Consider the following 26,645-nt stretch of genomic DNA (forward strand, 5'->3'; position numbering starts at 1 on the left):
GGGAAGTTGTTCATTTCTAATTTGTTTCAACACATTTTGTAAAAATAAATCGTCAGTAAATCGTGAATAAATCGCATCGTGAGATCAGAATTGTGACTCGCATCGCATCGTGAGCTGAGTGAATCGTTACATCCCTAGTTAAGTGATTCAAGGATTGCCATGAAATGGCTCATATTCATTCAAATAAATAATATAAAACTACATAAAGTAGTATTATTAACTGACCAAAGTATTACAAATGTGAGAATTATACATTAAAGCACAGATTTTAAAGGTAGACTTTGAATTTCGATGTCAATTCCACTATTGCACACACATACAGTATATTACACAAAGTAACTGTAATTAAATTACAGAAAAAATTAGAGTAATGTCTTCCTTTACTTTTTCAAGGGAAATGTAATTAAATTACAGTAACTCATTACTTAGTAACTAGTTACACCCAACACTGCTAATAAGACAACTGATCAAACAGGTTTGTGAACTCAAAAGGATGTTTTTTTTAAAGAACCTGCATTCAGTTATCGCTGTAAAGTGATTTGCGAATCAGTCATACTGATGAACATGTATGAATATTTAAAAGGATTGATGAACGGGACACCAAAGACACAAACCTGTCTCTGGACACGTGGTGAAGCAGTGTGAAGCAGGGAGAAAAGGTCCTGCAGGAGGGTAAGCTGCTGAGCCAGATACTGCCTGCCAACGTTAGATCCGCTCAAGGCCAGGACCATAGACAGCAGCTCAAAACAGTACGCATCCGACGAGGCATCATCATCACTTGGCTGCGAGTTTGCATTCTCCTTGCTGGAGATGGCATGCTCCCATTCCTCACGTACACGTGTGGCCTCCATTCGAATGGCTTGGACGATATGGGCACATACCTTTGGATGCAGTCAATAAGGTGTGAATTAGCTCATGTTTATAGATAAACTTTTTTTAAAGAACTCAAACAGAATCAAATAGAGCCTTGGGAAATGGTTTAGGTTTACCCTGTAATTTTTTGTTATGGCCCTGATTTTACATATACAGTGATTTCAATAGTTGTTGCTAGCATGTTGCTCTATGTAAGAAAAATATAAAAGCACACAAACATTGGGAAAAAATGTTCATTTGTAATTTACCAATCTTCTCAGGCTTGTATCAAGTCTTTGCATCGCACATTCATGACACATTACAATGCTGCCTGCCTGCATAGACCCTTCATTAAGTTTTGGAACAGAGACGAAGAGTGCACAGAGTAGTTCAATTGGTGTTACCTGTTTCTGAAGGTTAGTCAGCTTGCTCCTGCTGAAAATAATGCCAACCATGTGCTCCTTTAAGTCTGCATCAGATGGGGCCTAAAGACAGAACATTTCCAAAACTGTTTGATAACTTCATGCCACGCAAAAGCACCCGATAGAAAACTGGACGTAGGAAGCCACCAAACATAAGACATGGTAGTACTCACCTTGTCTTCGCCCTCAGGTGATGACAGCAGGTTCTTCTCTTCTTGTTCTGGTGTTGGTTCTGCATCACCACAAATCAGTTTGCCAAATACCTACAAAAGAAATGCCATATTGCATATATCGTCGCTGTCGGGCGGAATCCTCGTATCTCCAAAACCATTATTTTTCAGGAAGTTAAAAAAACTGCATATTTTTTGAGTTATTAAATATTGTATCGTTAAAGTTGGTATTATACCTTATATTGCTATCATATACTGTTGTGTACCAACATTAACACAACATTTCCCCAAAACCATGTTTAATCGGAGATACAAGGTTTATAACTTGGGAGAAGGGAGATACGAGATTAAGCTGTCATTGATAAGAATGGTACGGACACAGACGTCGCTGCTGCCAGCAGTGTTCATCAAAGTCTGCAGTCGCGTTGAGCCTTTTGACAAGAGACGAGGCTTTAAGAGCTAATCAAAGCTAATGATTGTGGTTACATACATCTTCCTAAACTCTATTTTAAACGTTAGAGCTATGAGTGATGCAATACCAAAATAAAACATTAAACAGGCTGTCTAATATAGGCGGAAATTAATCTGCACGCAAATAAAGTCGGCGGTCGCGTTGAGCCTCTTGACAAGAGAAAAGGCTTCAATCGTTAACCAAAGCTAACGACTGTGGTTACATACATCTTCCTAAACTCTATTTTAAAGGTTTAAGAACTATAAGTGAAGTAATACAAAAAACGATGAGCTGACTAGGCTGTCTAATAGGCGGAAATTAGCCGAATCTGCTCGCAAACTTACCTTCGTGGCTCACGGGTTTCCTTCTGCACCGAAGCATTACAGCTATCGATTTTTAACAAAACAGATCTACTCAAATGTATCTAACCTAACTATTTTCACTCGTTATTGTCTAAAAAACTTTCAATCAGGAGACATAATGCCGAGAAGCTCCCGCGGAGTGAAGAAGAGGTGGAGTTACGAGACTTCTCAGACAGTTGAAGTGTCTAATGGAGTTAAGAGATTTGCTCTCAAGCTATTTTCAACACTTTAGATTGGTTAATAATTTGTAAAAATAACAGACCCACATGGGGACTGACCAATAGCATCGATTTGTGAAAAAATATGAAATTGACAAAATTTGGACATACGAGGTTTCCGCCCGACAGCGACGATATGCAAAAACGTTGAAAAAACATTGTCTAAAAACACTATGATATGATTTCAGACTCACCTGTGATGTAATAAGGCGAAACACACGAAGCGTCTCAGCCTCACAGTTCTTCTGCTGGGCTACACTGGCTGATATCAGCCCAGCAATCTTGATGCTCTCGCCCTCCTTCCAGCCAAGTACTTTGACCTGTCGTACCCTAAGCGTGTTTTCAGGCCCCTTAAACTCAATCTTGATTACATGGTGGTCCCCTCCAGGAAGCTCACTGGTGACCCAGCCCATGTGTCTGGAGTCCAAGTCAATCTGACACAACAAAAACTCCATTAAAATGACTCCACGTACTCAAGTTGCTTCATGGGATACTGTGTGTACCCAACTCTTTATAACAATTGATTTTAGTAACACAAAGCTGTAAAGGCCTGTTTTAAAAGATGATCCCAGAATCTGTTGTAATACGAATTTCTGATAAATGCTACATGTTAAGCAACTCGGTAGAGATTTGGATTTGCTAAATGCTATTTAGTTATTTGGACAAAAAGGGTAAATAAAACTTCCATCAAGGGTTAATATTTACCTCAAGAATTCATTTCTAGAGAATTACCTTTTAATGTGTTGTCTTATGTCAAATGTAATCATTTTAACCAATTGAAAAACTGAAATTCTATAGGCTATTACCAACATGTTTTCAAGCTCAACCTTTACCCTGCCGAAGCTGCACCTGTAAGCTTTATCTTAAATTTGGGGTGCAGTTTGGCTTATCTTGGAGGTAGTATGGCTTATATTTATTTACTCAAACAGATCAGCCATGACTCTTTCATGATTTTTGTTCTTTCAATCATTCTTAACTTCTGTGGTGGCTCGTGTTTATCAGTCAATAATAACTATTAACCACAGACCCTGATCAAAATTGTAGAACCCAGGCTGCCAAAGTGAAGGACAATGTGTTGTAGTGTAACATAATTCCCACCTGTTTGACCCTGCAGAGATCTTCCACAGCCTTCCCACAGAGGAACGCCATTGATGTTACTTTATTCTGTTCACAAAGAACAGTTATATACATCACTGGCTGCTCACAGACACAGTCATATAAAATGAAAGAATTATTTCAATGAATTTCAATGAATGCATAGCAATGGATCATGAAGTACAACTCACTCCAATGTCACGGGAGTTGTCCACATGTACAGAGACATAGGAAGCATTGATCCCTTCAACACAGCTAATAGTAATGCTCTTTGTTTTGTTCTTATCTTCATCCCCAGACTCCCAGAATGTCTCAGTGGAGCCGTCAGTCAGGCTGCCAATCATGGCCGGTCTGCTAGAGGTTTTAATGTCCATCACACTAGTCAGGTCTTTCAGACAGGTCACCACACAAAGTTCCTGCGACAGACATGAAACATGTTAATGTGTGCAACAAGAAAGCAGGTGTATGCTGTTAGACAACAAAGAAGGAAATATTCCCACATGACTGATCGCTTCATATCCAGACTGCACACTAATGTTAAAACTCTCCTCGCTGTCGCCATCGTCAGATTTGGACAAGATGTTGTTGATGTGGTGAAACACATTACTCTGGTGCAGGAACTGATGATCTGACTGCTTGAATTTAAGACTCCAACATCTATTGACAAAGCAAAACAAACTTAAACGTAAGATGCAAACGTGACGGGTGTTAAGGTGTTCAGAGTAGCCGAGCACCCCCAAATATCAGCCCCCAGTCAAAAAAAAAATTATTCTGATAAAGCTCTGTCAGTAGGATGAAAATACCTCAGGGCCATTTGCTGGAGGGAGCTTCCACTAGGCAGGGACATCATAAGATCAGAGATGGTCTGGAGCAGACGATGAAAAGTGTGGGGCAGCGGGTGAGCCGCTTCTCCAGCGATAAGTATGTCAGAGAGTGGGTGCTCACAGACACCTAAATCCTTCTCCTATAAGAGAGAAAATCTCTGGTGTTAGAAAGATCTAGCCTTTATTTATAACAGGGACATGTGGACAAACTATGCAGCATTGTTTTGACACCTGCTCAAGGTTCTCCTTGTTTCCTTTGCTCTCCTCATCCTCCTCTTCTTCTGTGTCAAAGGGAGATGGGGTCAGAGAGGCCACAAAGTGCCATAGGATATCATGCAGGGAGGTGGTCTGAGTCACATTACAAAGCAGCCAGTTAAATGCCTGAAAAGAAAGGAATTGAAGGTTTGTTAGTTCCAGTATGTTTTGTTTTATTTTGGCAGTCATTTATTTCTAAATGTTTTTAGATTTTTAAAATTGCACTCACTCAGAGCAAAACTGGCAAATTACTATATTTCTAATACATTACTGATTTTTCCCAAAACAAAATGTCCCTGATATTTCTAGATACTTGTCCATAACTGCACATGATAAACATTATCTATAAATTGCAACGTTTACCTATATCTTTCAAATTTGAAACAAAAATTAAAGGGAAGAGGGATGTCTTCAAAGACTTCTGAAAAACCATCACTGACCTCCATGGCAAACACCCTGCAGGCTGATTTGCGAAGCGCGTGTTTCATGGCCACTTCTAGTCCCTCCAGATCATGATGCTGGATCACAAATGCTAACACAGGCCACTGGAAATTTCTCTCGCCCTTGCTGAGAGAGCCATGGGCCGAGATCAGTCGAGACAACTCTGGAGATGGGTGACGGAGTAGAGAAGACCCAACTTCTGTAGAGACCATCAGAAATTAAGTCACATACAGAAAACATGCACACATTTATTTTAACAGAATTTCTTGTTACAACAGCATTGGATCAAACATTGGAATTGGACCATGCATATCAATTAGGTTACAAGACAGTACCTGCATCCCCACTGTGTACCCTGCGCCTGGGCACTGCCTTTACTCGTGCTGGAGAGGCTGAGTGCTGCTTGTCATATTCAGAGGCCACCACAGAATACGAGCGCTGGAATACTGTCCTCTTGGCTGTGTCACTGTCTGTGATTGGGCTTGTCTCCAAACTAAAGAAACACAAGCCGCAAAAAACTCTAACAGAGATAATAAGCAGCAATAAAATGCAAACGTTCCTAGAAGCTAGGCAACAGCACTATATGATCTTGTTACAGTACCTTGGGGGCATGGACTTCATGTTACTTCCTGGCTCTTCAAAAACACTGGGGCAGGCATCTGGAGTGACTGAGATGTAGGGAGCAGGAACTGATGTAGAACGCAAATAACGCATTTCATCCTGAAACAGGTTGTCTTCTTGGTAGGCTCCGAAGTTCTCTGTGTGCTGGCTGCAAGAAAATGACATCAAACAAAACCTTACGAGATACTCTTGAGAATGACTGATATCAATAATGAATAAAAGTTTTCAGCCTTTTCTGACCAAGGGACAGGCTACAAATATTATAAAGTACATGATGCACCCAATATAAAAAACATTATAATAATCTTAAGAGCAAAATCATTATTACATTTATTTGTTGCTGAGACCATTAGTTCAGTTGTTTGTTGCAGAGTGGCACACAATTTTAGTTTTATAAATCTTCTTTGTGGATAGATACAGGTGAACACAAGGTATTTACCGAGCTAGGGTCTGCAGATAGAGACAGCCCATCTTGTTTGGTAATTCCTCAGACACTCCCTCCTTCAGACTGGGCAGATGTGTGTGGAAAGGTTTGGGTGGGTGATGGCAAAGCAGGCTCGGCTCAGCAGCACTGCTCAGGGACAGCAGGAACAGCGCATTGGCACGAATCACCTGGTGGGCCACCATTGTGGGAAGAGCCCGTGGGGTTTTTACTTGAAGAGGTTTCTTCCTTGACTGCTTAACCTGATCCAAGAACCACATGGTTTAGCCAGTGTAAAGTGTAAGGGTCATACTACAATTGGATGTAAATCTCACGTCAGTGGGATATATATTGTCATCAATATAAAGCACCAATGCTTTTTTAGGACAAAATTATCTTTTCCCAATAAACCCCTATTTTCTTACTCAACAGGTCTTTATGTTGTTGCTGCTGAAACATCTATATTGCACCGTGACCCATGTACCGTGATATCTATCATATCATGAGGCCTTTGCCAATAGACAGGCCTACTACATATATGAAAACCCATTTGCTCTCAAAAAGGAATGGTTTGTCCTAGTCTCACATAATTTGCATAGTGTGATATCATTTCCTTTAGAATGGATGAAAGACTAGAAGATATGTTCTCTCACTTTTCCCTAATATTTTCGTTAAAATAGTATGTGGCAAGAGTGAATTTACTGACTGAACAGTTACACAAATATCATGGTTGCAAATGTTAAAATTAATTAAAACTTGTATTATGTTTATGAATAATTAATACAAACATACCATGTCAGCAGTTCTAGGCATTCTTGTTAAATTTAGGCCGAAAAAGTTTTGAAAGCGTCAACTTCACATTTTCAAATGTACCCCTTATGACTTTGTAAAGTTTCAAGTGTGCAATACTAATAATATGCATCTCCAAACATGGATGTGCAGTGGTTGTGAAGGTATACCTTTTCCCTAGCAGCTGTTTGTTTCTCTCTGAGGTATTTCTCTCTACAACGATCACACACCAGATACCAGGTGCTTCCTCCAATTCCACCATCTCCACAGTTACCAGCCCAGCCTCCACAGAAGTGGCCAATACTGTTATAGCCCTGACCACCAGCATACCGGCCACAGCCTGAAAGAAAACAATAAAACAACTGAAGAATGACAGCTGATGAAAGAATGATAAAGAATAGGCATGGATAGAACTGTACCTGGGTGGGCCTGCCTCATGTGATAAGTAACAGGATATGGGTGAGATTCTCCACACAGCTCACAGATGGTATCCTTCTCTGGGCCTCCCATAGCTAACTGTGCCATCTCCCCAAAGAGGTTACCCCTGGGACGCACCTCGGCTTTCTCCTTTTTCTTCTTCTCCTTCTTTGCCTTCTTGCTATCCTTTTCGTTCTCCTTCTTTTTTAGAATAGCGCTGGAACCAGGACTGGGAAAGATCATGTTCTGTGTAGCTGCTTTTATGGTTGCCATAGATATGTCCTCCCAGAAGGCTACTAGGTGCTGGAGGGTGAGAGGCAAGATAGACTTAGACCTCATGGAGGAGTGACTTGTCATCTCATAGGCGACCGCCTCACTTTTTCCATCCTCACACTTCTCAGGCAAGGGTGGCACTTTTAGCATGGACAGAACCTTGTTCTTGTTGATGCTTCCCATCTTGGAGATGTCTGGGCCATGGGGTGATATGTTGAACATGTTGAGAGCAGAGGAGATCTCCAGTGAATGGCGGTTCTTTAGTTTGCTCTCCTTCTCGTCAAAGCCCTGCTGGCAGCTGAGAGAATTGCGAATAGGTGCGTGCTCCTTGGTCAGCTCAGGGTTGAACTTGAGGAAGGATGAGCACGCCATGGCATCATGGACTATACCCTCATGCCACAAGAAGGCAGCAAAAACAGCACGAGCACATTCGGCAACCGATGGTGACATGGCCTGCTTTGCTGGTTCTGTGGGGCGTACATTCTCACTCTTAAAGAGTGGCCCTGATTTGTCTTTTTTGGGTCTCACATGCCTGCTGGAGGTCTTACGGCTGACTTTGGGTGAAGAACGACTTTCAAGCTCCTCCTTGACCGGGGCTTTTCCAATACTAAAGTGCACCTTGGAGGAGCCCTCTTCGGCACTATGCTGCTCTGCGTTCTCATCATTGGCTTCTTCGCTAGACAACAATGTGCTGGACCTGCACACTTCCACCACCTCACTGTGGAGGTTTTCCTGCACTACATGGGGAGATGGGGCTCGGTTTTCTGCATTACTGCTTCCTCCTTTGCCCTCTTTGGCTGGTGGTTTTGGCTTGGGTGAAGTAGATCTTCCCCTCAGAGGTTCCATGAGAGGTACCTTCTTTTTTCTAAGAGTGTCAGGATCCAGCGTATAGGAGTCTGATTTGGATCTCTCACGAGGTGGGTCCAGGTGAGCTTTAGAAGAAGGACTAACTTTAGAAGGAAGGTTTTTATCATGAGGAGAAGAGGAGCGTGGGGAATTGGTACTGGAAGGGCTGGATCTGCCTGAGGAATAAGTCTTTTGTTTGGGTGAGGAAGAACGGGACCCAGGGTTCGGAGACTCAGCCCTTAGGCCTGAGGTTCGGCCATCGGCTTTCAGAGCTTGCAGGGTGTTGTGGTTAGGGGAATGAGAGCGGCTATGAGAATCAGAACGCAGTTTGCCTGTGTCTGATTTTAGAATGAAGGCTTCGCTGGCAGACAGACTGTCATTGTTCTTGCTTTTCATCTGGTCAACTAAAGTGGTTCGGCCTGAGTGACTGTCTGGTCTGGAAGAACGACTCTCCTGACGATGCTTGCTGGCTGGAGACATGGACCGACTGGGCACATTTTCCCTGTCACCTGCGTATTTTAACAAATGAACAGTTAACAATGCACAACCCAGTTGTTCAGCAATGCACCTTAACTTGTCATATGAAAACTTCTGAGACGACAAAAAAAGTCACAAAAAAACATACAAATGAACTGAGGTAATAAAAACCAAAACAGTACATGTAAAATGTTGCATCAAGAAGAATCCAGTAAAATCCAAGCACAACTCAATGTGCTCATTAAAAGTATTAATTTATGCACTTCATATATGTATCATATCAAATATTTTGTCAGGGCTTGTACCCATATATATTCCAAAGCACTACATACTCCATTTAGGCCTAAGAGGGTAAACAAATGGAAGGTGGAAGAGAGGATGACAAGAAACCCATCCCTGTAGTGAATCTCCAAGGTGCTCCCAGGACAAGACATGCATTACCCACCCTTTTGTCTGAGAACAAGAGATGAGAGAGCGGTGCCAGCCCCGGTCACACTGCTTTTGTGCACACGCTCACGTGAAGCAAGGCTGCGTGATGAAGCATCTACAGCGGAAAAGAGTGGCAAGGAAAGTAAACAACAAAGCCTGAACAGAGGAATTCAGTCAGAGAATGAAAGATAAAGAGCCAATGAATGAGGGAAAGTGGAAAAGATAGGAATAACCAAGAAAGACTCTGGCCCTGTTCTCACCCCATATAAACATCCGTCTGGTCACAAATAGTCAGTTGAGACACATCGCAGTTTAATGCTGGTGCATGTCTCAAATGTCTCACATCACCACTTGTGAAATAAATGCTGTCTGATTTTCTAACTACATAAGACACTTAATGTACTGCCTTGTTAGTGTTTACACCACAAATGAGATGTGGCTACCTTTGGAGACTACCTATTACCGAGATTACCTGACTACTGTTACCTAAAACGTTTTGGATCCCACTGACACCTGTATAGAGAATGTGAAGCTGATGTCACGCCCTATGTTGCAGTGGCGTCACCATCTTGGGAGGATAATACTCCACTGCTATTATTGTTTTGATATGTACTGTTACTTGTTTTGTTTGATATATGGAAAAATCGAAAGTGAAAGAATCAGGGGGCTTTTCCTGAACGACTCTGCATAATGCTATTGCAGTTTTTAACACAGCAAGACCCACCTACCATAGTTATATATTCTAATCAAACAAGAAAAACAAAACACTGCATTGAATGCACTAGCAGCCATCCTCCAAAGATGGCACAACATTCAATGCTGTGTGACGTCCATTAACAACCCCTATTAAAGGGATGCTTCACCCAAAAATAAAAATTCTGTCATAATTTACTCACATTCGAGTTGTTCCAAATCTGTATACATTTTTTTTGTTCTAATGAACACAGAGAAAGATATTTGGAAGAATGCTTATAACCAGACAGATTTCACCCCCATTGACTATCATAGTAGGAAAAATGCAATGGTAGTCAAAAGTGCCCCAGAACTGTTTGCTGTCTTACATTCTTCAAAATGTCTTCTTCTGTGTTCATCAGAACAAAGAAATGTATACAGATTTGGAAAATAATACGTTGAGAAGAACAGAACACTGACCCTAAGCCAAACCCAACATTCTGATAAAAATGTTGTTCTGGAATTAACCACAATGTCCTTGGTGAAAGCATGTTCACCATTTAACGCTTGCGATGGGATCCCCTGATATACCAGGGTGAAAATGGAGAGTCATCTAGAGATAGAAAAATGAATAAAGAAAAAGCAACAAGTAGAGGGACAGAGTCTGTAAGGGAGACAGATTGGTAGTGAAAAGAGTAAAGTAAACCAGGGCATTAACCAGTGCAAAAGGGTACTGTAGCAAGAGTCTGACCAGAATGGCTGAAGCAGGAATATTTTAATGAATCTGGAATGTAAATCTAGAGTATTTTGGCTGTGGAAAATATTGAGATACCTGCACCTTAAACTTTTCTTTTGCATACATAAGAGTGCTTTTAATTGAATTGGGAGTAACAATGCAAAAACTAAAGAGCTTGTTTGCTTGGACACATTCCTGGACTTCATGAAAAGTTTAGGAAATAAAGCCAATGAATGATCAAATTAAACAGTGTACATGTAGCAAAAAGCCGAAACTGATCTGACACACAACACATACTGTTAGTAGTTACAGTGGAGGAACTTAAATGCTACTACACTACTAAAATTAAAATTACAACACGAAAGAAAATAATCACCAACACAACAAGCAAGCGGGTGTACGATGGCAGAAAAGCAGGGGCAAAACGCCTAAAACGAAACTCAACGCAACCTCACATGCTAAAAAAAAAGCGACAAGAACAAGCAGCACCTGTGTAAGCAAGCACCGCCACTAACTAACAGATGGACAGACTTACTCGGAAGCTGTGGATGCGGTTGAGGCTGCTGGGGAAGGGATTGTCCAAACACAAATGGGCTGTGGACAGGGGAAGAGGGAGGTTTGGCAGCTTGCTCAAACATGGAAGGAGTTGGGAGGAAAGGCCCATTCTGAATGGAATTCAGTATGGCACTCAGCCGGTCACCTGCAATGCGGAAGACAATGGGAGTGCTGTAGCTTATATGATCCTCAAAAGGAGCCATACAAAAACGCTAGTCAGTTTAACGCCCCACACAGGCATACTCACTGGGAGATGTGGGGTGTTGTGAGTGGGTCAGCTGAACCACATGAGGGGACTAAGGAATGGGCTGGGAAAAGTTGTAGGTCAGGTATTAATAAAACCTTATACCTGAAACACCTACAAGATTAGAGAGAAAGCATTGGCAGACCAATACTTTCATTTTATCCCATCTAAAGTGTAATTTAAGGAAATTATGACGGAAGAATAATCCAGAACGTTTTATAATATGATTTTTGGGTTGGAAAGTTTAACAAGAAAAAAGTAGTAAGGACTTTATGTGAGTAGAAACTGATTGGATCGTGAAATCTTTTCTTTAGAAGAATGTGCACTGACAAATCAGTCCATGTATTATTAGAAAGATATAAGGTGAATTTTGTAAGCATGTTGACATTAAGATTTAAGTAACGCAGTTTTAACTTTTAATTGTTCATCAGGGGTTTATTTAGGTGCATCGAGAATCTAAGATGAAGGACCCATCAGACGTGGTGCAGCTCAGAAACAGACTATGGGTACCACCATTAAGCAGCGATGTATGGGGACAGTATGATGGGAGCTAGTGGAGTATAAATGGGTAAGACCCAGTCGCAGCACACAGAGTCTTGCCCATGCACACAACAACACCTTCACACTGAGCAGACAATAGCCAAGACACAAAGATTACAGCATGCAGAAAATAACTACACTGATATTACTGAGCTGGTTGTGTTTTCTTAGTACACATTTGGTGCCTGTTACATGTACATCATATAATAATACTGAAGATATCATACTCTGAAATTAATATTAAACAAACACTTCAAATTAATAAAACTCCATTTGGCTTTTTGGTCAATGAACTTCCATGAGGCCTACTTGACATTTCACTCACAAACAACAATTTTGAACTGAATATTGCAGTTAATACAATACAATGAAACTTCTTAGTTAGTTTTGGAGATTATGATTGTTTAAGCATAGTTACACAGCTGAACTGTGGTAACTGTTTTAGGTCCGGTTTCACAGACAAGGTTTAAGACTAGTCCCAGACTAAAATGAATGTGTGACCTGTCTTAACTGAATATAACTTGCCCAGAAATATCTTAAAATATATCAGTGCCATTGTTTTGTGTCAAGTTGCACACCAGTAATGTATTCTTCTAAGGTATTTTTATAAAAGCGACATAAATATCTTAATCTAACTAAGGCATAGTCCTGGCGTAAACTAAACCGTGTCTGTGAAACCGGGCCTTAACGTCATTGTTAATTGTTGACTTTGGTAGAATACAATATAAGCTTACTTTTAATTTAATTGAAGTTTTACATGACAAGGAAACAAAAATATGACATACAATAAATCAGTTCCTAAATGTGAAAAGCAGACTAAAAACAAGAGTAAAATCTTGTCTGTGTGCGTATTCTACCATAGATGGACTGAGGCATCAGGAAACAATGTTAAAATAGATTTTTACTAATGAATCTGATTTTCTCTTCTGGATTTAACTCTCACCTTTGTTGTTGGAGATGCCATAGTCGAAGCCCTGAGCTCCTGAGCTGCCCATGCCCCTATTAAATGCCTGGACTGAGAAAGGGCTGGGAGGTGGGGTCTGGGCTCCATGCTCCAAAATCACTTGCTCTAGTCCAGAAAATTAAAAATAGCCTTAAAACGACCAACCACTAAATTCGACTAAAATTTCTCTTTAATTCGTCAACAAAGACCAGAAAAGAAGAAGCATGTGTGTTACCTTCCTCATGCAGCAGATACTGATTCCCTCCTCTGTCTCGGGCTAGAGACCAGGCCTCACCTTCATCACTCTCACAGAACTCCACCACACTGTTCTTATCCAGCTGAACCCATGTGCCCTCTGGGTTAATCACCTGATACAGACACAACTTTATTATATTAGACTGATTAGTTAACAAAACAGTAGCGGGTCTAAAATAAAGCGTCTTTAGATAGTTGTAAACTATCTAATAATACCATTTATTTCTCAGGCTTTATGAACTGCAACCTAAAGAAAGACACCATTTTGAAATCAACTTCATTGTTAAGGGAGTATTTTTGAGCAGCATAGCAGAATTTGTGTAAATTGGTCGATTCAGATTTAGAGAGCATTTGAGGACAGCATGACACACCACACCCTCTGCCGAGAGAACAAAAAAGCCAAGTCCAGTGCTATCCCAATCAAACATAATGACATTTCAAATGGCATAAAAGAAAGAGTGCTTACCAGGATTTTATGCCATTCAGGACTGAATTTGAACTGATGTTATGAACAGGATGCATTTAAAAAAAACTATTGGAATTCAGTTACTGCTACATTTTTTATGTTTGAATACTTGGCATCTGAAGTGCAAACTACAATTATTATATTTACATTATATTATTCAATATTATTTAATGAATATAGATTTACAATAAATAAAAAAACGCATTTATGGACCAATCAGCTTCCCACAATTCCCTACTTAATCCCAAGGTTTTATAAATAAATGATGTGTGTAAATATTTATGTATTACAAAACGTCCATTTGACTAATGAAATTCCTCAGTTTCACAATACATTTTCTAAATTCATCTTCTGTCATTCAAATGTATGGAGGACTAAACATGCAAAAATTATAAATAAATGAATGTATAAATAAATAAATATATAAACGAATAAATGTAATAATATGAAAATAAATACAGGAATGAATGGTTTGATAAAACAAAATAATTCGTTTTAGCTATTATTGATCTTAGCTTTAACTTTTCTTTTCATTTTTTAAATTGATTTATTATTTTTTGTGTCCATTTTTAATTATTTTTTTATTTATTTTTAGATTATTTTATTTATCATTTCCTTTTATTTTTACATTTATTTATTTATACGTTTATTTATTTTTATATTTATTTATTATCGCATGTATTTATTTCCACTTTTATTTATTTATTCTTGAATTTATTCTTACTTTTCTGTGTCTTGTATGATAATTAGATGGGTTGGTCTTGCCTACTATTGGTTCAGCGTAGATTGAAGCGTTTGATCGATTACTCTTGTCTTGTTTTGGACTAACGTCACGTCACTCACTGATCGTTTGCTTCGTGTATAACGTTAAGTAACTATGGCGGGCGCACAATTAGCTAGAGAGTTACAGCATTTAGCCAATGAAGTCGATAACCATGCATCAAATGACTGTGTGTCAATTCAGATTAGGTGCGCTTATTGATGATTTATTACAGATTGACGGCGAGATAAATGACAAAGTTCTTCAAAATCTGTGCGAGTCAGGGGGTGCTAAGGTGGTGACCAAGTTCCGGTTACAGGTCCTCTGCCAAAGAGGTGCATGAACGACCTCAGCAGATTCGTCGATTCTGAAAGCACAAGACGACTTGATATTAAGATGTCTAATAAACACAGACTTTCTTGTTACATGATTTTGACATTCTTGTTAAGATTGCAAATTATTGGTATGATCGCCCGTAACGGCTGAAGCGAGGTGAAAAAATAAATAAAGCGATTTGACACGGGATTCGTACCCATGCAATAAAGCGAGGCAGCGTCTCACTACGGTAACAATCACACTAAGATATTTCGCAATGCTAGGTGCTGCGGATCTTTGCAATAATATCAAGATGTCACACAACAATATGCAGCTGGATGAATCAAGGGAATATGCCCGTTTTAACTTGTGACCTCTGTGTTATTTATCTCTTATGGAATGTAGTTTACGAGTACCGTTTAGTAACCACGTCTTTTTAGAGGAACGGTTTCCATTTGATGGCCCCTGTAGTGAAAGAACGATGCTCATTACTACCGTGTTAACTTGTGACTTAAGTTCACTATGTCTCAATTCATTTACATTATGTTACATCATGTTACATTAAATCTTTACGCTTTTTCTAACCGAAAGGCTGCTTATAACTATCACTTTGACAAAGCGTTAGCTTGCGACTTCGGTTTACAAGCTCATCTGTGTAGTTAAACCTTATTACATTTTGTGCTTTATGATTTTCACCAGTTGAACTGTAACACCACCATAGCACCCTCTGACTCGCACAGACTTTGAATGTGCTGCAAAAAGGCTAACAACCGTGGGAGAACTTTGTCATTTATCTCGCCGTCAATCTGTAATAAATCATCAATAAGTGCATCTAATCTGAATGACACATAGTCATTTGATGCATGGTTATCGACTTCATTGGCTAAATGCTGTAACTCTAGCTAATTGTGTGCCCGCCATAGTTAACGTTATACACGAAGCAAACGATCAGTGAGTGACGTGACGTTAGTCCAAAACAAGACAAGAGTAATCGATCAAACGCTTCAATCTACGCTGAACCAATAGTAGGCAAGACCAACCCATCTAATTATCATACAAGACACAGAAAAGTAAGAATAAATTCAAGAATAAATAAATAAAAGTGGAAATAAATACATGCGATAATAAATAAATATAAAAATAAATAAACGTATAAATAAATAAATGTAAAAATAAAAGGAAATGATAAATAAAATAATCTAAAAATAAAAAATAATAATAATTAAAAATAATTAAAAAATGGACACAAAAAATAATAAATCAATTTAAAAAATGAAAAGAAAAGTTAAAGCTAAGATCAATAATAGCTAAAACGAATTATTTTGTTTTATCAAACCATTCATTCCTTTATTTATTTTCATATTATTACATTTATTCGTTTATATATTTATTATTTATACATTTATTTATTTATAATTTTTGCAGGTTTAGTCCTCCATACAAATGTAACATCCTGTTGATAAATCAATTCAAGTTTCAAAATGAATAAAAAAGAGCAGCCACTTAAATTCTGACAAAGTCAAAATTCAGAGATGACTTCACACTTTTGCACAAACTTAATGTTGTCATAATTTTACTAAAATATGAATTTCCAATACCATTTAGTATCAACAACAATATCATTAACAGATTTTCCTGCTGGAGCATGTTATACTGTACTATTACTATGCAAAAGCTGAAGCCGTGCTAGTTGGTTCCTGAGGTCAAAATATAGAACCACAACAAACCCACACAAGAGATGTTTTGCGTGCTTTTGCTATAAAATGGGAGTTACACAAGAGGTTTTCTATTTGTTTAAAGAAAGATCAAAAGTTTGTGTTACAGAAACTGCAGAACTAACAATAATCTGGCTAGTCAGTCATTTATTGGCAGCTACAGTAACACAGTTGGGAGTCCATACCTCGCCTACCGCCTTGACTTTGTTCCCCAGAACTAACATTCCAATGGGGATACCTCTAAGGTTTGGGCAGCTTCTGATGTTGTGACCCGAAGGTCCGGTCTTCACTACCTTATAAAGACCTGGTCCACCACCCAGGCCTGTGTGTAGGCCACGTACGGTGGTCTCCTGATAAGGACGGCCGCTGGTTTCGTTTCCATATTGATCCAAACTTGACCTGCCCTCCTGCAAAACCAAAGGACGCAGGTTACCGTTTTTAAGTACGAGGTACATAAAAATACATGTTCTCAATATTTAAATATTGAAATGAAATTTAAACATCCATATTTTATGGTAGATGAGGAGAAAGAGATGCTAGTAGATTTCTTCTTTTCTGCATTTGTTTTCAATGTTCTATTGGACAACAGTGGCAGCAATATAAATGTTCACGAAAATAAAGTAGCAAAAATCTAATATAATTTTATCTCTGAGCGGGATCTGAGCAGGATTTGGTTTAGCGTGAGTGTTTGTTGGTTTGTGAGCGACTAAGCGAAGCGCGCGTTCATAGAGAAAAATATTGAGTGGTGCGTCAAACCGCTCTGCTTCGTTCACATTCTCTGATTGCAGAGGTGGACGAAGTACACAACTTCCTTACTTGAGTGAAAGTACAGATACTACTGGTCAAATATTACTCCACTACAAGTAAAAGTTGTAAAGACAGATTCTTACTTAAGTAAAAGTACAGAAGTACGTGCTTTTAAAAGTACTCAAGTATTAAAAGTAAATTTACTTTATGTCAGCTGTGCATTGTTTTATTGTCGTATACCTTATGCCTCTGAAGCAACCTACTGAACACACTGAGTAGCTCACAGTATCAGTTGTTTTAGAGGAGTAGTTCACTTCAAAATTTGCCCCCATTGACTTTCCATAGTCATTTTTATTCCTACTATGGAAAGTCAATGGGGGGAAATTTTGCAGTGAGGAACTCCTTTAAGAGCTTTATATGTTTAGCACACATATGTTTAGTTTAGATATAATCCTGTATGATCATTTAGCCTAATTATCCTCATTAGCCCCCTAGGCCTATATGTATTTATGAGCAGTGTTCTTTTATTTTGTATATTCCCTTTACCAGTTTTAGCAGCAATTTACCAGTAAGTAGTAAGGTTCTTGTAAATAGTAAAGTGTAGAAGCCATGTGTTTGTTGGACTTATTACCATAATTTAACTACAAACATAAACTATAGCTAGTATAATAATGAATATAATGAAACTATGGTATGTTTAGTTGCTGTGGTTTTACTAAAGATTATTAATTGGAGTATGGTTCCTATATTTAGAAAATGGTAAATTTGTGGATACTGTGGTTTTAATGCAAATACCATCCCTGCTGAAAAAAAACAATGAATTTTTTAATTAGAATGAGATTTTTAAATTAAATTCCTCTTTGTAGTGTGTTTTGGGTTTTATTCCAATAGGATTTACCATCCCACCAATAGAATCCATCACATACAAGTAGACAACAAGTATCCATAGTACAATTCCCATTATAACCATTAAATCCATTACATTTTATGTTGTATTTTGGGCAGGGTTCTATTGTTTTTATTTCAACAGGAATACTTCAACTATAGTTACTTCAGTAAAAACATCATTCATTTTCCAAATCGCTTTAAATGATATAGCAGCAGATCAGAAGTTAACACGCACGTGTAGCTCAAGGTGTATGTGATGCTTATTTACCGTTTAGCCGTTATGCCGATCATTTTCATGACAATGTTTCTACGATCTTTGACTGATCGTAACCCACAGATGATTACACCACACTTTAACATGTGCCTTTTTCGTCTTTTATTGTTCTATTTGCCTTTTTAGAGCGCTATCAACGGTGTAGCAGCGCCTACGTTTACATTAGTTTAGCGGGGAAGATCCCAGAGTTGCCAGATTTGCGTTAAAAAAATCTGCCAAATGGCCATTCAAAGCTTGCCGGAAAACCGCGAGCTTAGAAAAACTGAAATACTTGGCAACAGTAAAAGGTCCTGGCAGATCGCAAGCCAGATAAATTGCGCACACAGGAAACCCCGCTGCATAGAAACCATTTTCTACTTTTGGACCTTTTTATAAATGTAGTGGAGTAAAAAGTATGATATTTGTCTTTCAAATGTAGTGAAGTTAAAGTACAAGTACTCAGAAAAAATAATACTCAAGTAAAGTACAGATACTCAAAAAGTGTACTTAAGTACAGTACTCAGGTAAATTTACTTCGTTACTGTCCACCTCTGTCTGATTGACACACAGCTATGGGAATCCAGGGCTCATGGTTTTCTTGTCACAAAACAGCAAAGTTGGTTATGATGGTTGGTGTTATTATTCATATTTTAAAACACAACTGAAAATAATTTCAATAGACAATAGCTATTTAAAGACTCATGTTAAGATATCTCTTTCTTTATTAGAATCTCTATACCGTTACACCTCCATGACATTTTTTACTTTATCAAAATGTATTTTAATTCAGACATTAAAACATGTTTATGTCATTGAAGTGCATGTATTTTTTCAATAAATGATTAGATCTGAGCAAAAAATCCTAATCAACCCTAATAATATCATATATGTAAGGAATAATTGACGACGGGCAGTTCACCTCGGGTGTGCATTAAAGCGGCAACGAGTAACCTTTTGACCTTAAAATAATGTCTCTAAAATTATTTTAGTGGTAGGACAACTTTTAACTGGACGAATTTTACTGCCCTTACTACCTAAGCAGCCTCCTATCGGCTGAAATTGCACTTGTAACTTTGGTGTTCGGGCCGGTACAAGCCCCGCTATCCCCTGCTTTACGGCATACGTCACGTTTTAGTCGTAGCCTGGGAGAAGTTGGCCAACAGCAGAGCTAACAGTACAAAACATCACCATGGCAGAGCCAGCCAAAAAAACAAAGAGGGTTTTGTCAGAGGAAGCAAAGAAAAGAAAGCGAGAGAGTGATCGGACACGAGGCCGGTCACGAATCAATATCGGACGGGCTTACACTCGGTGGTGCGAGCAGCAAGAGGCAACGGGTTGCAAAACGGATGCAGACCTAGCGGTCCTGCTCCTGGATTTGTAAGTGTTATTTGTACCTTTTTTGTTACTGTCCTGTACTTTTGAACGTATTTGTTATTAGTCTGTGTCATTGGCGCAACACCGGTTTGCACTTTATAAGCGTAAGGTAGCTGAGAGATAATATATGGTTGCCGGTGTCGATAGCTAGCATGTTGTCGTGTCTCGTCATGAATGTGTGTAATGCTTGTAAATAAAGACTAAAAAACCACACTAAACGTGTTGTGGTAAAAAGTAGCATATTATTTTGTTCAGACCAGTAAACCACGCAAATGTTGAACAGTTCAATCGTTGATTAGGCTAATGTTGTAGTTATATATATGTACATGCTATGCGCTGTTTTCATACCGAGTTGACTGTAGTTATAACATATTACACAAAACACAACGCCTGGTCGCGATTGTGTTTAGTGACTTACAATATAATAACAAAAGTACTATAGGTTACAAAACACATTCAAGTCCATGCATTGTGTTTCAGGTAAATACAAATGTCCCATGTAGCTAGCACGCTCTGTGCTAACTTCTAACAATCAGCTGCTACCCCCGAGTATACTTTGAGGTTGTAGTATAGCCCTGTAGTACAGCCCATAGTGTTGGAACCCGTGTGATATGCTATGCTATGATACAACCTTATAAACTTATGACAATGTATGCTGTATAAGCTACTATGGACATTGTTGCACGATACATGATTTTGTGGACAATATTTCATTATATTATACAAATGACACCCTTTGCAAACAATGCTAAATTACATACGCGAGATACATACACGAGACCAACTATGCAAGCAAAAACAACTAGGCTTACTTACCGTTCTTTGTTGACATTACAGTTTATATTTACGGAGACATACATAAATCTTTGTACTGATATACGAAGAACATATGGTAACACAGACTACTTTACCTGATCGGTGGACATAGTTTGAACGACGTATCTGGGTCCGTCGGCTTAGTAAACAAACTCACGTAGAGACTGTATTGAGCTGCCAGCGGGAAATCTTTGCGACAGTTTTTACGACACTGCATAGAGACAATTCCGCTTATCAACCACGTGGGGCAACAGTAAGCAAAAGTTACTCATTGCCGCTTTAACTTTCCAATAATTGAACGGACCGGAGTCATTTATTCTGCCTATACCACGGTTACCACACCACATAACATTGTACAAATGTTTAATTTCAACGTTTGTCACGATGTTATCGTCTTTAAAATGCTCTTGATGGTTGGACTACTTTCTTGCGCATTTCATTTCAAGCGTCCGTTAGAGCGAACGGAGTCTGGAGCTTGAGCCACTGCTACGTGGTGTGTGTGTGAGTTAGAGCTAGACACTGCACGCACACTTGTGTGTTTGCAGTAATGTGACAGAAAAGCCAGTGATAATAATACAATTTATTCCTCGTATTGTTTCTATCATCAGCAGTAAAAGCAATCATGCAAACTTTTGAAAGAGTAGGTCTATCAAAATATAGGCTATTTGTTATCAGTTATAAGCAGCATGAAGAGGAAAACGAACCAGAACCTGATAGCCTATCAGTGTTTATTAATTCATTTTGTTTTTCTATTAAGTTATTTTATTTTTTTCAGTTTATGTATTTCTATATTGTTTTTGAAATGCTTTGTTTATTGAAACGAAACTGCACGCGTTTCCATTGACAGTAAAGTTTGACATTATGAAGGTCAGATCAAGAGAAGGGTGATATGTGCGGTGATGGCCTGTAGGCTACACTATAACTTTTCTGTTATTTAAACTTGGCGAAGTGATAATGCAGTCGGCAGACCTGGAACACCTTCATAGATGTGCATTTACTGAAAGTTAATGCATACCCATAGAACGTTTGTCAGATTGAAACATTCAACAGCCCCATGGTATAATACAATTCTAATTGTGACTCTACATCAGAGGTTGCAAATTTGACTATATAACAGTTTGGTTTGCTAAATAATAACATTGACTAATATCAGGTAAGGCATGCTGTTTACTGTTAATTGACAAAAGACTGTATGAAAAATAAAAACATGCATGTTCATCCCCGCTTTTCTGTAAAATCCTCATGCACCTGACTATGTTTTGTTAACCTAACAAATGAAATGTGATGATCATTAGGTTGTTATAAGACACTTAAAATGTGCTCTCTGTGCATATAAGGAAAAGATGATAAAATATAAATTTTGTTTCACTCACAAGATTTACAACAATTAAACATGCAACTTTGATGATGCTCTGAAATATGTAAGCACACAATTTCAAGTCTCAAAGTAATGAGAAATACTGGTGGAAAACAAAGCAGCAGTCACGCTACACACATCACGCCTTCTGACAACTCACCTGTGAAAAACAAGAATAGGTCGTCCAAGACAAAAAGTTGATATCCCTGACTCCTTGGCTAGTGCTAAAGATATTCTAAGCAATACATTACAAGGAAGTCAAAACACGTGGGGAATTACCTTAAGACAAAAACGCAGATGGTATGGTTTGTCTTTTTTTGGAAGAGATGGGTATGTTATCGTGGCAGGTTGTTTTTGTTTGTATACTTCATTGTTTGTATGCTTAATTTTGAGACAGTAAGAGAGAAATGAAACAGTCTGCTAAAGATTAGTATTCAGAATGCTCCAATTACAACAAATCACATGAAAATACAGAAAAATGAAATCAAAGAAATATGAAGATTCATAATCTTCCAAAAAAGATTAGTGGTGTGTCATGCTGTTCACACTGGGCATCCTGATGACATTGTTATAGCCATTTATGCTCTCAGAGTCATGGACCAATGTTTAGACAGAGCAGAATTCAGACAGCTTGTTTCATGGCAAAACCTTATTCAATCCTGTGAAACCCGTCAGCTAATTTTGTAAAAAGCATTTTAACAGATCAACAAATTTTGACTCGTGTGTTATTGTAAAGGTTTCAGTGCCATGGAGCAAATGTTAGCAAATAAATGTTTATCTGTCCTCATTAGTGCTTTACCTTGCGAGTTTCTATCAGGATGCAGTTTTTATACTTCTGTACCACCATGACAAACAGCTATTTTTCACACCACATACACTATGATGTTTTACTATGCAGTAGGGCTTCACAATGAATCCAATAAATAACAAACCTGATTATACTGTACTAGCTTGCTGCAATCAGTTAAATCTGACAGCGTACATCACTATGGCAAGCCGAATTAGCTTTTAATCATTCTCAGGATATACATTTTTGATATCAGTAATTACATTTTCACTAGTAAAAATGTGAATTCTTGATATCAAGAATCACGCAATCACTCGCAGAAATATGTATTCTTGATATCATAAATTGAATTTCAACAAGTAAAAAACGCAGTTCTTGATATCTGTAATTGCATTTTTACTAGTTAAATATCACAATAGACTGCCATTCAAATTCAATTTCAGATATCAATGATTTATTTCTTACATGTAAAAAAATCTTATTTCAGATATCAGAAATGCAATTCTTACTAGTAAAAACCATAGTTTTTGATGTCAACAATTAACTTGTCACTAGAAAAAAAGGAAATTCCTGATATCAAGAATTAAATTTTCATTAGTTGAAATGCTCATTCTTGATATCTGTAAATGAATTTTAACATGTTGCATTTGGTATTTCTGATATCAGGAAATAGATTAATCTGAGAGAAATTGAAGATATCTAAAATGGCTTTCTTTCTAGTAACAATCACATTATTGATATCAAGAATTAACATTGTCACTATTGAAAATGTAATTATTGATATCAGAAATTGGCATTTTAACATGTAGTAATTCAATTGTTGATATCAAGAATAGACATTATTACTAGTACCCACACAATTATTGATATAAAAAATTATGGTTTTTAATAGTAAGAATTGCATTTCTGATATCTGAAATAAGATTTTTAACATGCAAGAAATTAATTACTGATTACTGAATTACTGAAATTGAATTTGACTGGCAGTCTATTGCGATATTTAACTAGTAAAAATGCAATTACAAATATCAAGAATTACGTTTTTTACTAGTTGAAATAAAATTTTTGATATCAAGAATACACATTTCTGCGAGTGATTGCGTGATTCTTGATATCAAGAATTATAATTTTTACTAGTAAAAACTGAATTGTTGATATCAAAAATTCATATCCTGAGAATGATTAAAAGCTAATTCGGCTTGCCATACATTACAGCATCCTTTTTATGTCTGTTTTTTATCAGTCACTTTTTTTTAAAGCAGTTGAGCATTGTAACCAGTCACAGATTCACACACGAATCACAGGTTTTAAAATTGGGCATGGCAACTGATTGTTAACCGTTTAAAGTACAGACTCATTTTATTGATGCATACAACAACAGAATAGATCTACAAAAATATGGTTCTTAGCTTGATTTGGATTAACAGCCATTTTGAAATATAATTGTTTCTTAAATTAATCACTTAAATTAAAACAACTGATTTAAATGTCACGCAACATAATTTTGGTAATAATCATGCAGCCCTACAAAACAGTATGAATGAGTTAGTGACTCTCAACCAGAAGTTAATAAGATGAGAGATTAGCGACATGCACCCACTTTACATCCTTGTGTCTAGGTGATCGTGCCCGAACCAAACTACACAGTAGCACTACAACATGCAAAGACATATTTTGCTGGCCTTTGCAGGTTTTTGGCACCGCATGCTTGTAGACATTTGGAAGTGGGTCACTTGATACTGTTGATTCACTTTATACAGAGCCAAATTCAAGTACATAGACTCATCACCCTAAAAGGAGACTCAAGTTACGCAGTCAACAGTTATGCACGTACATATTCCCATCCCAAATAAGCAGTGTATTCCTGCCAATCCAGAAAGGGCAAGGGCTTTACTTACATCGACGGGGAGCAGGAGGCTTCTGCCCAGATGCTGGTTAAAAGAGAGGCACCAGGCTTCAGTGTACCCATTCATGTTGGGAACATACTTCTTTACCGTGTCATCATTCAGTCTGAGCCAGACACCATCATCATTGTGGATCTATGGGAAACAAGCAACAGAGCGAAGCCACGCCCTCCTGTAACTGCAAACACACCCCTCAGGTGAGCCTCCAAGGCTGCAGGGCCACTTAAAGTGGAAGTAAAGCATCCAGTCAAGTTAACATTATTCATTAAAGGGGTTTCCACTCCAATCAAAAATGATATAATAAACCAGATGAATGTTACCATTTGAAAGAAAAAAGATGCCTGTGACGAGGGAGGCGTGACGAGAGTCGTGGGAGGAGCAAGCGAGCCCGGTGATGCGATTGATAATGAGCGTCAACTGGGCGCCACCGGCCTCGTATCTCTCACGGAGGAGATCGGAAGCATAAAAGGCCGAGAGACTGGAGCATACGGCGAGAGAGGACCGGGCCCGGACATTAGTTAAGTTTTTTTTATGTTTGTGTTGCCGGCAGTCATCCGCGAGGGGCTGCCGGCTTGTTACTTTTGTATTTTTGGTGTATTTATTTTTGATTAAATGTTTTGAATGTTCGCCGGTTCCCGCCTCCTTCCTTCCGTTTTATTGAGCTTTATTACAATGCCTTATTATAGGTTTTGTAGCAAGGGTGTCACCATCTTGCAGTACCACTGAAGGTGAAGTCACAGGGTTGGTTGCCTTGCCTAAGTTCATCAGACACAATGGGATAGACACTGTTAAAAACAGGACAGTGGAGCATAAATAAGAAAAGAAAGACTGAGACCGGAAACATGGAAACCATAAAGCTGCATCATATCACAATTCCTGCCTGACTGGTGAAATATACGACAGGGTCTTAATCAAAACTCACGGATGAAAGGGTAAAATGTCTTAAAAGTATACCTGTTTTGCATCAATTATAGTACTACATTTAAATGTGTAATTTAACATATTTATTTAAATATGTCTAGGTTGGTAAACTTCTATAAAAGTCAATTAACACCCCCTTTCAATTTTTATTAATTAATTTCTCGTTTTTCTAACTGTAAATATTTCCTCTGATGCCCTGTGGCTTTACAGTTTCCATGTTTCACGGTCTCAGTCTGTATCTTTTCTTATTTAATTCTCCACTGTCCTGTATTTAACATTGTCTCTGCCATTGTGACTGATGAACTCAGGCAAGGCAACCTATCCCGTGACATCACAGTCAGCGGTACTGCAAGAGCGGTACTTTTTTTAATTTTAAATTATAACATTAATCTGGTTTATTATATCATTTTTGATTGGAGTGGAAACCCCTTTAATAAGTGATGTAAACTTGACTGGATGCTTCACTTCCGCTTTAATGCGCAGCATTATGGTGAATGCCCATGTGTTGAGGAAAACAGAGATTGCAAATGCTAATGTCGGTTGCCAGCAGAGAAGTAAAAACCCTTTGACATAACTTGCTTTAGGGACTCAACAAAGCGTCAAAATCTGCTAATGGGTAATTAAATGTAACTGTCCTGGCATTGCCAGGTATAATATAATGTAGCAGCAGCGACCTCTTGTGGTCATACGAGGTATTGCAAGAAAATAGTCTGTGACCTCATCAGTAAAAGACTATACCATTAGTGATGTCATCACAAAGAGATTGAATCAGAGACAGATCGTTCATGTTATGGGCATTCATTAATCCTAAAGACATCATCTGTTCAAAGTTATTAATAAGGCATTCCCTGTAAGTAATCTTGTTTTGCCATTACTCGTGATTGTGTTCTGTGCATGTTGTGTAGTTAAAGATGCATATTTGTTGTTATTTAGAATGGCTTGTTTATGTTTGCCAATACTGTGCATATTTTCTCATCTTTCACATGTGCTATTATTTTATAAAGTTAATATCATATTTTTGAAAGTATAGCGAG

The 26,645-nt window shown here is 38.2% G+C and overlaps 1 protein-coding gene across 9 annotated transcripts in view; it reads right to left on the bottom strand.

Annotated features, from left to right (window-relative positions):
• Positions 1-26,645, bottom strand: part of mycbp2 (MYC binding protein 2) — a 116,603-nt gene that overhangs the window by 18,089 nt on the left and 71,869 nt on the right. For 2 of the 9 annotated variants that reach the window (XM_057336966.1, XM_057336962.1), the window contains 21 exons: positions 24,685-24,825; positions 16,750-16,971; positions 13,289-13,421; positions 13,054-13,179; positions 11,307-11,471; positions 9,380-9,478; positions 7,341-8,966; positions 7,092-7,261; positions 6,151-6,395; positions 5,692-5,859; positions 5,426-5,583; positions 5,090-5,289; positions 4,626-4,775; positions 4,374-4,534; positions 4,071-4,227; positions 3,762-3,986; positions 3,574-3,639; positions 2,670-2,909; positions 1,448-1,537; positions 1,257-1,337; positions 615-881 (listed from right to left, as the gene is read on the bottom strand). In XM_057336966.1, coding sequence (XP_057192949.1) covers positions 615-881; positions 1,257-1,337; positions 1,448-1,537; positions 2,670-2,909; positions 3,574-3,639; positions 3,762-3,986; positions 4,071-4,227; positions 4,374-4,534; positions 4,626-4,775; positions 5,090-5,289; positions 5,426-5,583; positions 5,692-5,859; positions 6,151-6,395; positions 7,092-7,261; positions 7,341-8,966; positions 9,380-9,478; positions 11,307-11,471; positions 13,054-13,179; positions 13,289-13,421; positions 16,750-16,971; positions 24,685-24,825 — 4,890 coding nt within the window. The remainder of the gene's footprint in view (positions 1-614; positions 882-1,256; positions 1,338-1,447; positions 1,538-2,669; positions 2,910-3,573; positions 3,640-3,761; positions 3,987-4,070; positions 4,228-4,373; positions 4,535-4,625; positions 4,776-5,089; positions 5,290-5,425; positions 5,584-5,691; positions 5,860-6,150; positions 6,396-7,091; positions 7,262-7,340; positions 8,967-9,379; positions 9,479-11,306; positions 11,472-13,053; positions 13,180-13,288; positions 13,422-16,749; positions 16,972-24,684; positions 24,826-26,645) is intronic. The other 7 variants (XM_057336963.1, XM_057336959.1, XM_057336967.1 and 4 more) reach the window with 7 other exon arrangements.

The sequence above is a fragment of the Triplophysa rosa genome, linkage group LG6 (assembly GCF_024868665.1).
Source record: "Triplophysa rosa linkage group LG6, Trosa_1v2, whole genome shotgun sequence".
NCBI lineage: Eukaryota > Metazoa > Chordata > Actinopteri > Cypriniformes > Nemacheilidae > Triplophysa > Triplophysa rosa.